General features: G+C 44.8%; 1 protein-coding gene across 1 annotated transcript; it reads left to right on the top strand.

Moving 5' to 3' along the window:
* Nucleotides 1-8,151: 8,151 nt before the first annotated feature.
* Nucleotides 8,152-11,683, top strand: LOC306796877 (transcription factor Sox-19b-like; the record flags this gene model as incomplete). The annotated part of the gene is made up of 2 exons (XM_079295941.1): nucleotides 8,152-9,113; nucleotides 11,422-11,683. Exons 1-2 carry the CDS (start codon nucleotides 8,455-8,457, stop codon nucleotides 11,681-11,683), a joined length of 921 nt encoding a protein of 306 aa, XP_079152067.1. The 5' UTR covers nucleotides 8,152-8,454.
* Nucleotides 11,684-16,237: the final 4,554 nt, after the last annotated feature.

The raw sequence follows: 16,237 nt of genomic DNA, 5'->3' as shown, positions 1-16,237 counted from the left end.
TTCTTCCTTCATTTTGTGGCTTTCACTTGCCCGTCCTCACTGCTTCTTTCTCACCCTATAATCTACACCCCACCCCCACTCCGCTGCCCTCCTTACTTCTTGATTTCATCCCACTTAATTTCTGTTCATTCAGATGTTCCCTCCTTTCCATCAAGCTGTTTTTTTTACCTCAGTGAGTTCCATAACATTTGAATCCTCTCATTACTTTGTGGGCATTGTGAAAGAGAGGCCATAATGGAAATGTCATGGTCAACGCTCTTTAACACTAAAAGAAGTCATGTGACTTGATGCTCTGACATGCTTAGTGAGTCCACATTTGAGTGAGCAGGAGATATTATGGCATAATTAGGTTAAAGCTGCATTCAATGATTTTTAGCCACTAGGGAGCAGAAAAACACAGAAATAGACAGACTTAAAGCTGATATGGCAAACGTATTAAATGTCTTCATGTACATCCAGCACACACAGAGCAATGTTAGCAATCATTCCGATTCATGTCCACCTGTTCCACTCCACACACACACACACACACACACACACACACACACACACACACACACACACACACACACACAGTACATCCCAGGCAGGTTAACCCCTCCTAACCTCCCCGGTGTCCCAATATGACGTCCATGCAGCCTCAAAACAAGTTACGTCTCTGCTTTTTTTGTTGTGTCCCGCTCTCAGCCGAGGTGGCCCTTTTTCCAAAGGCACTTTGAATGCATCCAATAATCACTCACCTTTTTCGCTCTGGTTTGGTTTCCACCGACTCCTGAGTGGAATATCTGTCTCTTTGGCTGCTGAATGTCTGTCTGTTGTTTGTTGCTGGGTAAGCATCAAACAGCAGACGAAAGCCCCTATCACATATGTACTGCAACCTCATTATTTTATCTCGACATTTTCCTGAGGAGCTGTATGTGAGAACGCAAATGTCAAAATAATTCCGACCGGACGTTAAAGAGACTTCACCCTGCCAGCTCCCTCGTACGATGTCGGTGTAATGCCCCATGAACGAGTAGACGCGTTGATGGCGTTTCTATCATGCGGCTGACGCAAAACCGGAAGACAGGAACACCAACAACCAACGGTGAAGAAGAACGGTCATTTACACGAAGTCGCCAATGAAAATGGCGAACTGGACAATTGCTTCCGAAATTGTCAGACAAATCAAAAAACAGCAAGAGACTCAATTGTGAACAAATTACAAACCAGCTATATGTGGCCCGAGAGTATTTGTGTTATGTTCATAGACTGTGTATAAGAAGTGGACGTAGTCGTCGTGACGTCACCCATTGGTTTGTGGACCATCGTTTGGAAGCTTCAAGTTTGGCCGTCACCATCTTGGAATACGGCTGTCGCCATTTTTGCTATTTCGCAACCAATGAACGGAAGTTAACATATTTGGAATGCGAAGGAGTGACGTAAAGACGGCGTACACGGCTCTGGTAGCGGCAGCGACCTGTCAATCACAGTAAGCCCGTCCTAAAGCATACTCCACTTTATGTTTATTTGACTCTAAACTGGACCAAAATTTACAAAATGAACATCATGCTGTATTGAAGAAGACTTGAAACTCGAGATTGAGACCATAAAGTATTGGAGTATTCTAGAGTATTTCCATTAGGTTATAACGGGTCTGACACAGACAAGCTCCGGTTGGGTGATACATGCGTGAAATTGCAACTCCTGATAATATCCGGACCCGATTCTCCAGAAAACGTTTGGAGTTTGTAAGAGAAAACAGCTAAAATGTCTGGTGAAATGTGCTCAATGTTATCGAGTGCTCCATCCGAACACTCAACCATTGACACACTGGAACTTTGCCAGGAAAGCAAACTGATTGTGGTAAACCATGATCAATTTCAAAAAGCTTCATGGCCAACACCAAAGCCTCTTTGTCAGTGGTGGAATATGCCGGTTGCCGTTTGGATAACTTTGTGGAATAGTATGTCACTGGTCTTTCACAGCCGTCCTCACCGAGCTGAAGAAGGACAGCTCCAATCCCTACATCACACACATCAACAGCAAGAGAAAATGGCGAGCTTAAGTCTGGAACCTTCAGTCCTGGGGTGTTGGACAATATCCTTGATCTAATGTACGGCCTCCTGGCACTCGTGAGTTCTCAATAGTTTCTCAGGTTTCTGGAACACTACCACATGCGCCCGGCCCCAGCACTGCTTACCTCAAATCATAATCTAAACACACACATCCGTTACCTTGGTGTCATCTTTGATCACACCCTCTCTTTGGGTCAATCGTTTTACAAAAACATCCTTCTTCCATCTAAAAAGTACATTGCCTGTCTACGCCCCTCTGTCTCCACAGCTGCTGAAGCCCTCATTCCCTCATTCATCACCTCTTGACTGGACTACTGCACCAGCATCCTGTATGGCACATCCACCAAAATCATCAACAAACTACTGGTAGATACATCCAAAACTCAGCTGCCAGTCTACTGTCCCACTTCCGCACCAGAGATCACATCACCCCAGTCCTTCAAAACCTCCACTGGTACCCCATACAGCAAAGAATCCGGTTCAAAATGATCTTCATCACATATAAAGCCCTCCAAAGCCCAGCCCCTTCCTACCTTTCTGACCTCCTGCACCGACACACTACCCCCCCCCCCCCCCCCCCCTACTCTGTCCAAGCAATGGCCCTGGGGGGAAAGGGCCTTCTCCATTGCTGCCCCCTCCCTCTGGAACTCTCTCCCCCAGCACCTCAGACATTCTCCGTCACTCGCCACTTTCAAAACTCTCCTATTTAAACCTGCTTTTAACCTGTGGTGCTAGTTAATACTTGCTTAAGGTCCTTCTCCTCCTGATATAAATCCCTATGGTGGGTAGGTAGCATACTTTTCATAAATAATTACTGTCATCAACACAATATATGTTGACTTATGGCACTTATGACACTTATGGCAAGGATTCAGTTGTAGTGATATATTGCTGACATTTTTGTCTGTATAATATCATAGAGACTGTCAGACAGTCCAGAGTCTCTCCAGATAACAGGGAACACATTTTGTGAGCCACCTTTCTGTCACAGGTGAGATTGTAGTGATTAAAGCTGAACAGAGTAGGCGGAACTTTCCCACCCACATCAGGATCGACACACCCACCTCGGCGGTGTGTGCCACGAAAATGATTACAGTTTCCCGCCATATGTTTCATATGACTGAAGGCCAAGGAGCCCCCTGTGACCAAAGACTAAATGACAAAAATGAATGAATTGCAGCACTTGTAGAGAAAAGGAATTTATAACAGTACATTTGACTGATTATTGGGTTTTCAATGGAAAACCTGACGAATAAAAGACCAGGTGGTGAACAGCATGGACATTTCTGTGAGGGGGGGGGGGGGGGACTGAAAACTGCTGCTGTCCTCACTTTACTTCACCTCCGTCAACTTTGACAAGCAGCAAAAGAACATTTAAAAAAAGGAGAGCACAGCTCTGCGATGATGGACAGAAAGGTGGAAACCGACTGCCGTGTTGTGTCTGACGTGACAGTGTGAAGTAAGAGCGTGCGACGGGATGGGGGGGGGGGTGCTGAGAAAACTCCTCCGCCATTCCATCTGAAGCCGCAGAGGTTGACAGACAGACGAAGAAAAGCCGAGAGCGTGAGTGTGTTGGTGAGTTGTTTTTGAAAGTAGGAAAGCCAGGGGGAGCGAGGAGGCGGAGGAGGGCAAGGTTTGGAAGGGATTCCACACAAGGTTGTCATGGAGATGGAAACGGGAGACTGGAGCCTCACAATTCCCAATTAGTCACAAACACATGGTCACAAACACACACACACACACACACCTGCATGTGTGTGTGCCCAACTGACTTCGTAAACTCACTCTTACACACACTTGGTAAGATGTCACACACACAAACACACACACATTCATGCCTAGTGCTGGGAAATCTCACCTGTTTGTGACTCAGTGATTGTTATCTGTGCTATAGTCACGGCTATAGCACTACTAAGAAAAAGATATACCGTAGCTTTCATTCAATGAGCTTGATTTAAAGTTTAGAGTGAACAGGTTTTGCGGTAGCGATGGAGCTGACGCCTGTAACCGCCATGAGGCTTGTTGGATATCACATGAGCACCACAAGACTGTGATTGTCTGATTGTTTTTTCTCCCACATGTGTCCGATGCAGGTGGAGGTGGCTGATTGTGAAGGAAATGATAAAGGCTATTACGCTACGACCCACAATGCAACAAGAATGCTCACTGTTCGGCTAATGCAGCCTCACGCCTCAAGCAGAGATGAGCAGCGGGCAGCAAGATCATTTCTGTCTCTACGACTCCAGATTTGTTAAAAGTTGACTTCAGTCCCAACCAACTCTGGCTCAAGTGACATCACTGGAGGACATTTATCAGGCACATCTCCCTCTGGAGACACCAAAGACTTTATACAACTTGTCTTCCTGCAGTAGTACTCCCCAAGGCAATGAGGGGGACTCCTGTGCTTTTTGGAGTAAAGTTGCTGTTTTTGTCAAAGGAGTCTTGTGGCTAAGAGAGCACAGATAACGGCTTTAGTTATGTTTTGCACAGCAGTACATTGCTTTGCGACAGCCATCTGTTGTAGGTAATACGCTGACTATGGATAAGTACCATGTATAAAAGAACTTTAAAAAATCCAAAATATCCCTTTAAGAAAGTTGAAGAAAGAGTCATTCTTCTGCTTTTCATCACAGTGAATGAATGAACACGAGTCTCCTGTTCAGTAATGAGAGAAGGCGAAACGGAAGGTTTACTGCATGTGATTCCACTTATTTAAGGATGTGCATAGTCCACCCTCCCTCTGTAGGCTCTATAAAGTGAAGTGAAGAAGTTACTGTGGGGAATACAATCAAAGCGGGACATGACCTGATCACATAGAATAATATGCGTCTAATGTTGGGGCGTTATCAATGGCTGAAAGCTGAACTATCAATCAAAACCTAGGCCGTGGGTCTCTAAGACTGGACTCCCATTAACCCCTTGTGACAAGCATAAATCAATCCTGAGGCAGAGCGAGGGACATGATGAAAAGAGGATTCACAAGCAACAAGTTCTCACTCACAACTTACTGACGCTTGGTCAGTGGCAATGTTGACCTGGTTTCACACAGGACGCAAACAGTGCCCTACTGGGTGAGAGTCCTGTGTTTGTTTGACCCATTAAACCTCCACTCCCGCCCTACGTTGACTTTTTTGCTCATTATAATACGTCAGTTGCTCTGATCGTCTAATAATGACACTGGAGTTAGTTGAAAGCCTGGTGTGTCTCACTAAAGGGTGCATCGGTATCAGACCCCGAGGGCCACTAAGTTTCTGTATTTTGAAATAACAGGTGGACACACGCATCAATAATGATAAAGCAGGTACAACATGATCGCCACAAGAGAACATTGGTATTGGAGGTTTCAGCAAAACCCTGGATTATGTTCAATGACAATGAACGTTTGAAATCTTGCTGTCTACAAATAAACAGTTCAGGACCCATGAAAATCGGAAACAGTATGGTTATGGTCTGGTAACATACAGATCTTGGTTATGGATCATAAAAACATAAACTACAGGTCTATGGTGCAACATGAGCAAGAAAGCAAGAAAGATGGATACGCTAGGTACCCATCCAACACCCCAGCCTCCACCTTTACTCTACACCTGGCTACGTAAAGGACTCACAACTGAACATGGATTAGTGGTAATGGTCATAGGATATTGGGCTGCCCTAAAATGTCCGATCCAGTTCATTCATGTCATGTTTTTGAGGGCAAGGAATGGGCCCCACATAGCTTTTGCTAAATGTTCACAAAACCATATGTTTTCTACGACAAACAATTTCAGCCATGCATCTTCCAAAACAGTGTGTGTGCAGTCTCAGATAAGTCAATGCCCAGTAGGGATGGAGTTGTACAGCATTTAATGAATCCGAATCCAGTTCTGAATCTGCGTCTTGGAACCACCAACACATCCCAAGTTCAGACACTTCTGGGCCGATTATATGCAGAAACACCAGTAATCAATGACGTGTGTTTCAGCTTCTATATGTGATCATAATAAAGCAAACATTTGACGACTAACGACTAACGACTAATATTTGAGTGTAGATTCAGGAAACACTGCTTATTCTTTGTTCATGAACAAATACATCTTTCCATAATTCAGTCCTTAATGACACGGCTTACTATGCTGTATGACTTCACGTGCCGGGCTAAACGAATGGATTCATCTGCCACATCACTGAAGCCAACTTTGGATGAAGTGGAGCAGACTCGGCCACAGCACGGCCCTTGTAGTCTCGGGGAGCGGCGTCGTTAACAAAGACTCTGGAGGACAGCAAAAGAAGAGGTCTATTTTCGCCAGACCAACAAAGATCTTCCTCATTCTCCCGCAGCTCCAAAGTAATTCTGTGTGCCATTGTGGCCGAATCAATACCCGTGTATGGGGACATGTCTTCAGCACAATCCTCTGAAAGGAGGGCCAGGCTTCTCAAAAGCTGGGCTTTAAAGAAGACACAAGGAGCATTTCATTAGCGGTTAGCTGGACCTATGATAATGTTGTTGTCTTTGATTGAGTCGGACTAGTTTAGCGGCGAAGGAATATGTTTGAAAAAGTAGCAGTTTCATGAAGGAAAAGGTGACGCCTGCACAATACTACATGCAACACTTTTATTGACTACATTACGATTCTGCTTGGATCTTCGACAGGTCAAAATGTCAGAGACAAGGAAGCTACACCCGTATTCACACGTTATGCACACCAGTCGGCAAACAAGCTCTATGTCAGGCGTGATTAGATTTTAAAAAGTGTGATAAGTGCATGTCTTTTTTAACGTGAAGAAGTTGCAATTGCGATGTATTTTCATAATCATGGAGTCAATAAAGATATGCCCAATATGATACAAAATACAAAGTTATGAGTGAACAGCAGGTACACAATCACCATTATGAACTCAAGATTTAGGCCGACAGATTAAAATATGAATTTTGTCGTGACCTTTTGGATTAGCACACAGGCAGAGTGGGCTACTGCCCCAGGACCCAGACCGTTAAAGACCTCATTATCTGCAGATATCTGGTGTAGAGGGACTCTGTGTCTGTCGAGTTTTAAAACTGGTAATTAAACTGGTATGTTTCTGGGCCTCTGGGCAAAAATATAACGAAGCTGCCAGTTGTTCCCACTGTACCTGACTAGTATTCAAACACATTGTATACATACTGTTGAATGGGAGGAAGTGAAGGTCAACAAGGGCCTTAAAAGGGGGTTAATCTGGCCCCAAACAAAGACATCTGTACGTATTTGTGGTGGTATATATTACATTAGACACAGGATATATTTTTTTAATGAAAGTAGCACTTTTGTTGTTCTTTAATATAGGCCTGTGATTGCGGTTTCTCTGGAAAAGCAAACTAAAAACAATTATTTCATCAAGCTCACTTTCTATGTACATTTGCAAAAAAGAAAATCCCTTCAAATTGATGTGTGGTTCATTCGTGGTCTTCCTGAAATTCTTTTTTTTTTTAAATAATTTTGTTTTTGTAGCTTTTATGCAAATTGCAATGTGATTTTATCATTATAAGAAGTAATATTCAATGTTATTTTACTTGTTATATATGTAGTTGTTTAACTCGTATTTATTTAACTGGTATTTATATAACTTGTGTGTTGTAATTATCATGCAGTACATAAACAGAATAAATACACCAGACTTAAAAAAGACAGATACAGGCAGTTTGAACTGGTTTTTTGTTTTAGAGAAGTAGCCTCCGTGTGTGTGTGTGTGTGTGTGTCTGTGCGCACGCGTAGTGTTTAGACCCAATCGAAGCAGTGATTTTTACTCTCTTTTCGCAGAGAACTTTGATGAAACATTTTTATTCAAACGTGAACAATCTGATCAACTAACTGATAACAGGCTAATTGAATATTGAGATACTTGTCTCCGTGGAATGCCTCCCCTCTCCCCGCCATCAACAAGTGTCTCGCGCACCCTCGGAGCCCTTTCAATTGCAAATTGCATGCACGCACGCACGCACGCGGAAGCTCCTCGCCCTCCCATTGGTCCGCACCCGGCCGACTGCACGAGAAGAGGGCAACTTTTGCGGTGAACGGGCAGATGAGTTCAGTGTGTGAGTTGGCCGACTGACAACAAGTGGTTTTCCGCAGAGAACTATTGCACAGCACCGAGGAGAGGCAGCAGCGAACTTTGTGAACACCGTCCCCGTGTTTCAGTATCAAAGTAATGACCGACACAAACAAACTTTTCATTTAACAGAAAAATAGAACTGCTCGTCCGTTGCGGTTGTTTGGTGTCCCCGGTTCGTCGTGAGTAATTAGTTGATTCGCATCACCCGGTCAAATCTGCAGGGAAACCTGGCAACAAGTCGCCAGGTGGACGGCGACAAAGAGGCTGCTGTGCGACTGCGTTTCAACTCTTCAGTAAGTCGTGTCAACTTTACTACATCTGTCCCAACATGTACAGCATGATGGAACACGAGCTGAAGCCGACCGGCCAGCCCCAGTCTCACCAGACCTCCCAGGGAATGTCGCCGGTCACCGGCAACATGACCGGGGGCATGGGCGGCAATGGCAACTCTCACCCGGGCTCCAAAACGGCATGCGCCCCCGGAGTCGACCCCATGGATAAAGTCAAGCGGCCCATGAACGCCTTTATGGTCTGGTCTAGGGGACAGAGGCGCAAGATGGCTCAAGAAAACCCCAAAATGCACAACTCCGAGATCAGCAAGCGGCTGGGAGCCGAGTGGAAGCTGCTGACCGACGCCGAGAAGCGGCCTTTCATCGACGAGGCAAAGCGGCTGCGGGCGGTCCACATGAAGGACTACCCCGACTACAAGTACAAGCCACGCCGCAAGACCAAGCCCATGCTCAAGAAGGACACTCAGGTGGGCAAGTACCCGCTGTCGGCAGGTAGCCTGCTGGCGGCGGCGCAGGGCCAAGGTGGTAGTCCGAGGATGGACAGCTACGGCTGGGGCCCCACCGGGGGGTACGCCGGCATGCAGAGCGAGGCGCTCGGCTACACGCAGCAGCTCCACCGGTACGACCTGTCAGCTCTCCAGTACCCGCCCTCCATGTCAGCGGCGCAGACGTACATGAACGGAGCCAACTCTTACAGGTGAGTGTGTGTCCGCTGTAGCTCTGCACAATAACGTCCAACATGTGTTTTAGTCACGTCACTTGCTGGAGACGGGGCAGTAAAAATAACCAAAGTGCGGCCAAGTTGTGATTTTTATATATTATCGTTAATACTTTAATAACTCAGTATTTGAAATTGAACTAAGCGCTGTAGAAAATGAGATTCAAGGTCTCCAACATGCGCACTAGGCCGGATCCACAATAATAAGACACAATATGGCTTTATTTTTTTAATCAAAGTTTTATTAAAATGTACTATTTGTTGAGGCACTAAACACTGCCAACACAAGTATATAGCATGGGACCTGATGATGGCCTCCTTCAAAAACAAAATAAGTTGGATGAAATGAGAGGGGAGCAGTTTTAAATGCCAATCAGTGGATTATATTCAGTCTCATGGGCGAGCATGCGCAGTGAACTAAGGCGTTTAAATAATGCAATTTTTATTTAACTCTTCAATTGAGCGTTCAGCCTTATTATTTGTGACTCCATGAAAGTACACTTTCCAAACTTAAACGTGTCTACACACACCTGTTCCATACACATGAGTTTGACTTTAAATTAAACTTAGCACAAACTGTGAAACATGCACTTCTGTTTTGATAATTCACCTAAATTGTTTTGTTTGAATGAATTAAATACTGTCCAAAATAAGAAAATGAATATAGTGTGAAAATACAGCTCCAACCTACAGAGTGCACTTTAAAAAAAATGTGCGACTTTAATCAGGTGGCAGTGTTGAGATAAAGTGCATTCAGGGCCATTGAGTCACTGAGGAGCTGTGGCTGCGCTGGAACAACAGGCTTTCAGTCCGCTGCCTACTTGTTATGCGTGTGACGCTCTGCTCTGGGCTGGGTCCTGCCTGGAATGTTGATCAGGGTGACTTGACGGTAGGAAGGGCAGCTCTGTGTGTGGTCCTCTACCCACAATCCCCTAGTCCTGCGCCACCATTGTCCCAGTTACACTTCTGGGTCTCTGCCTCCTGCCTTACGGGTCCAACACCCCCCCCCCCCCTCCTCAAAAAGTACAAAGCTTGAACACTTTAGATGGATGATGTGGAAATCTATTCCAGTATCTCATTATTTATCTTTTTGAATGATTTAACTGCAGACATCTTGGTTCTCCAGCAGGTGAATCCTTTCGAAAGATGATTTGCTTATCGGCTACTCGCTTGTCAGACTTTGAGTCGTGTTGGAAGCCTAAACTTGTTGACATCCGGCCTCCTGTCCTGAATCACAGCAACGGACAAAAGGTTTCTTAAAGATTGGTCTCAAAGACTATTTGTCAACAGATTCTATAATATATATATATATATATATATATATATATATATATATATATATATATATATAAAAAAAAAAATCATCTCAATTTCTGCTCTGTAGTATAAAACTAGAACCAGTTAGCTTTATTAAATGGCTCAGAGACTATTTGAATTAAGTAGGAAGTTGTCTGTTGGCAGGTGTCTCTACAACGACGCCCCTCAGTCGTTGGGAATGATCAAATCCTACTCTCCCATTGTGTCCTGTTACCCCAAACCTGTTTGCTCCATGAGGGACTTTTAGAATTATTCATCCATCCCTTTCTTCTCCTATTCACAAGTATAGTGGTAGAGAAGCAGCTCTGTCCTGTTATCCATATTGGTTCATCTTCACCGGCTTATTAAAACGTTTTCAGTCGGTAACTGACATCTGATGAAGACCAATTCAGTCGGCCGGGTGCGGCCCAATGGGAGGGCGAGGAGCTTCCGCGTGTGTCAAAAGACCAATGATGTGACAGCGATCAAGAGCCCTCAACACCTAAAGATGCGTTTACTTCTGTTATTGGTGAAAAGCAGAGATTGTTTGTATTGTGTCGTGCACAAAGTGGTAAACTAATTTAAAATGTAACTTTCCTCAACCTGTGAAGAGTTTTGCTTCAGTTGGTGTGAGATGACTGTTGGGACATCAGATGGACGACAGAAGATGCAAGTCAAAGTGTTTCCGTGTTGCTGATTGTCATCTTCAGGATCTAAATATGTGGTATATATTGAAGTGTTTTTATGGGATAAAAGAAGACATTCAGAATTAAGGTGCTGAAAGTGAGTAAAGAATATTTGAAATGGGTTTTGATTTGTAAAATCTGTTTCTGCAGCACCGTGCAGCCAGACACGGTGTGCAGTTGACGTGTTTTTTTTTTTTTTTAATCTCTCTGGCGTCACAGCGTCCTACAGATCCATTGACTGACTAAAGAGGAGTGGTGACAGTGCATCTTATTAACCATTATCGTAACATCCTGTCCCCCTACAGCCCCATGTCGTACAGCAGCAGTCCCCAGCAGCCGAGCCCCGTCACCATGTCCATGGTGAAGGCAGAACCGGTGTCCCACTCGCCTCCGACGGGGACGCCCAACCACCACCGGGGCCCTCTGCAAGGAGACCTCAGGGACATGATCAGCATGTACATCCCTGGACCAGGGGGGGATGCCGGCGACCCCTCAGCAGCACAGAGGGGCTACACCAGCGTCCAGCAGCACTACCTCTCCGGAACCGTCCCACTCACACACATCTAGGACTTGAAGTGGGAGTCACGGGGGTAGTGGTGTGGGGGGGGGGACCTGAGTGAGAGGACCAGAAATGCTCACGGTGCACAACTGGCTGTACAGGAGATGAGAGGCGGGTGTGGGGGACTTTATAGACGGGCAAAGAGATGTGAACGAACAGACACAGTTCCCAGACACAACTCTATTTTGATTCATTGAAAAGCTGTTTTTCTACCTCTTTGGTGCCACACGAGTTAAGAAATGCCACACACACCCACCACACGTACAGAGACTCCTCCCTGCCCCACCAGCCTCCAGCAGACTTCTCCCCACCAAGGACTGCAGTGAAGACCGAGCCCACGTCTGTTTATTGTGTACATATGAGGAAATGTTCTGTCTTTTTCTGTACTTTTTATTTTATTTTATTTTTTTATATATATTTTAGAAACTTATCCATAAGAAGTCAAAAGACTCTTTTTTTATTTTATTTTTATTGTGGCACTCATGACGGCTCCACCATACCCAGTCGGTGCCGGGTAGCTGGTTTATGTGCCTGCTGTCCACAGCACAGGGACTAAAGCGACCTGGCAGCCCGGTCGGTGGATCACAATCGCTCAGCTGGTGACGACAAATCACCCGAGCTGAATCGCTCTGGTTGTTGTTGCTTGTTGCTGCCCTGATGCGTGAGCGGAGCTAGAGAGCAGCCGGGTGCCGGTGGGGATAAAGGGAAGGAAATGCACAACTTGAATGAAAGAGCTGGGGGGGGGGGGGGGGGGTAAATGAACTCTTTGTACCTTGGATTTGGTTTTAGTACTCTGTATTTTTCTATTTTATTTTGAACTGATGAGATCTTGTTGGATGACTTGGAAACCACCTGTTGGGACAATCAGCACTGCATCCATAGGAATAAACGGAACACACTGGCCTCTGCGTGGTGTCGCTTTAGAACGTAGAACCGGGCTGGTTCTCAACATTTCAGTCAGGTCTAGTGTCCCCAGTCTCGCCGCGTCACTGGATTTATTGTCTGGGAAAGAGGTGACACTGTTTTTTTTGCTGCCTTTTTATGAGTTATTTGCTATAATTAGTTTTTAGAGTTGATCTTTTTGACGTTATTGTTCAGAGGCGTTGTTCTGGCAGCATCCTGAGTTGCTCTGTGTATTCATTGTCACTTTGCTCTAGGCAAGAGTTGTATTGTTTTATAGGCTTTTCAGTAAGTGAATGGAATTTGATATGAAATGCTACCGGTCGGTGATTTTATTCCAAAATAACAGATTAAGATTTACGCGTTCTGTCTTCCACCAAGTAAACTGGATTGACAGAAGGCCTACCAGGCATGTGTTTCACTCCCAGTGAAGAGAATGTATCAGTGAGTTTCAGATATTTACCTGACGGTAATTCTATCAATCTCTAGAAATGCGTGCTTTTAATCCTGGGCCTCTCAAACAGACAGTCCTGTTATTTCTGCATCTTCCTGTCTAGCCTGCTGGGTGGTTATAGTGCTGCTATGGACCTAAAGGGAACTTTTACTGTCAGCCTCCAGAGAAACACTGTGAATATTGAATGTGGTAGATTATTCCAACTGTTTAACTTTGACGCATTCCATTACTAACTCCACATGCACTGGAAACAGATGCCTTACTTATCTTTTTGACAAAGGGAGAGCGGTTTTATTAAAGTAATGCCTGACTGTTTACATTGTTACCCGAGTGTTTTAACTTTTTTACTGACTTGTCTTTCTATTTTTAGAATGAATTCTCTTGTATGTAAATGCTGCCATATACTAGAGTTACTGTATGTAGCATTCATGTAAATAATGTAAACATTTTTAGGCTCTTATACTAAGAGTCTCAACTCCTTTCTGATTATAAAAAAATCTGTTATGGCATTCATGACAATATTAATAAAAAGTACAAATCCTTTTTTCATTAATGATGTCCCGTTAACTGTGTCTTTTAGGAGTTAAGTGAAAACCCTTTTATCACATGACCGATGCATTCAGTGGCCACTTTATTAGGGACACTTGAACAAATGAATGCAGTCTTTTAAAAAACGCTCAAGGTCCACTTACCAGAGCTTTCTACCGTATTGCATGTTTTTCATCAGCTGGAGTGTAATAAAGTGAACCTTATTTGTAGGCTAAGTTGATTCAGCTGTATGTTTATTTGTGTTGTACTGGTCACAATACCGGCGTTTAGTCCATTCATTTATATGAAGTGCAACATTGGCGTACAACCCTCAACATGCAGTCCGCCACCTAACTGCCTCTATTCTGAACAGTTGGCACTGTCAACAAAATAAAACCATCTATCAAGGTATAATTTGCTGAGCTGCTGTGTTGGATTACATTTTACAGGCGTACCTAATAAAGTGGCCACTGAGAATAACTAGTTTAGTCTGTATACTGCTTTAGAGCACCAAACTAGTGTCAATTAAGTTTAATCTCCTTAAAAGCATGCGAGTGTTTTATACAACCACTGCATGTGTCACATCGTTACATTCGTCTTATAGCATAATGTTCATATGATATGGAACTCTGATCACTTAGACCGAACTGCAAATGTTTACCTCATCACAGTGAACGTCACATCTGCAATATTTTTTGTCAAAATGGTATTATTGGTGCAGGTGGGTTTAAAAAGTGATGCAGACTTAAGTGTGTTTAACACTGTTCATTCCTCTCAGAAATGAATGGAAATCAATGACAACCTGCAACAGTAGAAAAACTGCATTTCAAATATTTAACGAAATCATCTTTAATTTCTAAAAGACATCCGGGTGATTATGAAGCTGGTCCGCAATGTTCCTGCGTGCTTTCACGTTTCTCAGTGCTATTGTATCGGCCAATCATCAACGTGTAGTGTCTGACGTATCATCGTGCTTATTATTTCATCTCCTTTCTCACAAACCCCGTCTGCATCGGTGGAACCGGTTATCTGCGCGTCGTTTCTCAGCTGTTGCTTCAAACATGACCTCATCCACCCGAATCATTAGGCGCAAATAAGAATGGCATACCAGCAATCTAAAGCGACCTCTCCCCACTTCTCACAGCGTCTTCACAGGCGGAGCCGTCAGCTCCGAGTGGAAACCTCAGGACAAAAGTGAACATTAGCGGGAGAACATGGGTGTCTTGCCGGGGTGGGAAGATGTGATGGGGGAGGGGGCCCGTCTATAGTGCCTTGGATGATTTAAAGCTCGATTATTTACTTTCTTATCTTTACCCTCTTTTAAAATTCACTTTCCCCGTTCCCCTCCTCCTCCCCTTCCACCCCCTCCTCCCCCCACGTCTCTCCACAGAGAAAGCGGGTGGATGGCCCGTTCGTAATTGGCCGTGTCGGAGGCGCATTGTCCGAGGCTTTTCAGGCCGCAGGTGCATATAGTAAAGCCGGAGTCTCCGCTCCTCCCCCGGGCGTCTTTGTTCCCTCTCCCTGCTTCCCCCCACTCCCCCGCCGGGCAGAAAATTAGGGCTGCTTTTTGGGGCTTCGTCCTCTGGCTTAACCCTTTCACCGACCGCCGCCTTTCTCATGGAAATGGGAGAGAACCCCGCACCGGCTAATCGGTCACTGAGGGGAGGGGAGAGGAGGGGGGAGGAGGGGGGAGGAGGGGGAGAAGAGACCAGGGCAGCAGGATCAACCGGAGGAGGAGGAGAGCGGAGAACAGATGTAAGGGGGGGGGGGGGGGGGGGGGGGGGGGGGGTGTAGCTTGTATCATGTCGCTGCTTCTCAAACTATAACTGAAAGTGGTTTCACAGGTGATGGGATATCATACATTTTAGCTCATGTACAGTTAATTATGAAACTTCATGGACTGCTTTAGACTTTTATTTTACTAAATAAAAGTCCAACAAAAATAAAAGTCCAAAAAGGAATAGTATAATAGTATAAATAACAGTCCAACTTTCATTTATACTCTTCCTTCCTGGTCCCCCAGAACCCCACCTGGAACTTCCTGAGTCTCTCAAGGATCCCTTGACCCTCATTAAGAACCTTTAGAACTACCTCAAGGGCTCAAGGGACCAAATAGACATAAAGCAGGGTTCTTTATGGCTACACGCCTGATTAAATAATAGTAGGATGAAATAGATGAATTCATAAAACTTCAAAAGAATTTTAGTTTTGAACTGGGGAATATCGATGTAATCCAGCTCTTTCTTAACAAGTAAGTGAAAAGCTGAGCAAAGCCTCTATTGTGCACCGTTCATTTGATTCTGCTGCTGTGAAGCATTCTAGTATTTCAGACTGCAGATCAGACTGCGAGTGGATAGAAATTCTTCAACAAGTGAAAGTTTGATGAGCACCTTTTCACCTCTTTTTGGCGGCCGGCGTATTTACAGGTTGAATGTGCAGGCACAGGACCAAAGCAACGCTTCTTGCCCTGTAACCAGCGGAAGTTGGAGCATATATGTGGGTTGTTTTGGCTGCGGTCCATGGGCGGGGAGGGGATGGGGTAAGGAGAGGAGTGGGTGGAGAAGGGGGTGGAGGGAGTGTCAATGGAAAGGATTTTCTGGTCCAATACATCCCATCACTTAGCAACGAGCAGTGAGGCTTCAACAAGTGGTTGCCATGGATCTGCAGAGAGTGACTTAAA

This window comes from Melanostigma gelatinosum (assembly GCF_949748355.1).
Source record: "Melanostigma gelatinosum genome assembly, chromosome: 23".
Taxonomy (NCBI): domain Eukaryota; kingdom Metazoa; phylum Chordata; class Actinopteri; order Perciformes; family Zoarcidae; genus Melanostigma; species Melanostigma gelatinosum.
The sequence above is the reverse complement of the archived record's forward strand: the minus strand, read 5'-3'. Positions and strand labels throughout refer to the sequence as shown.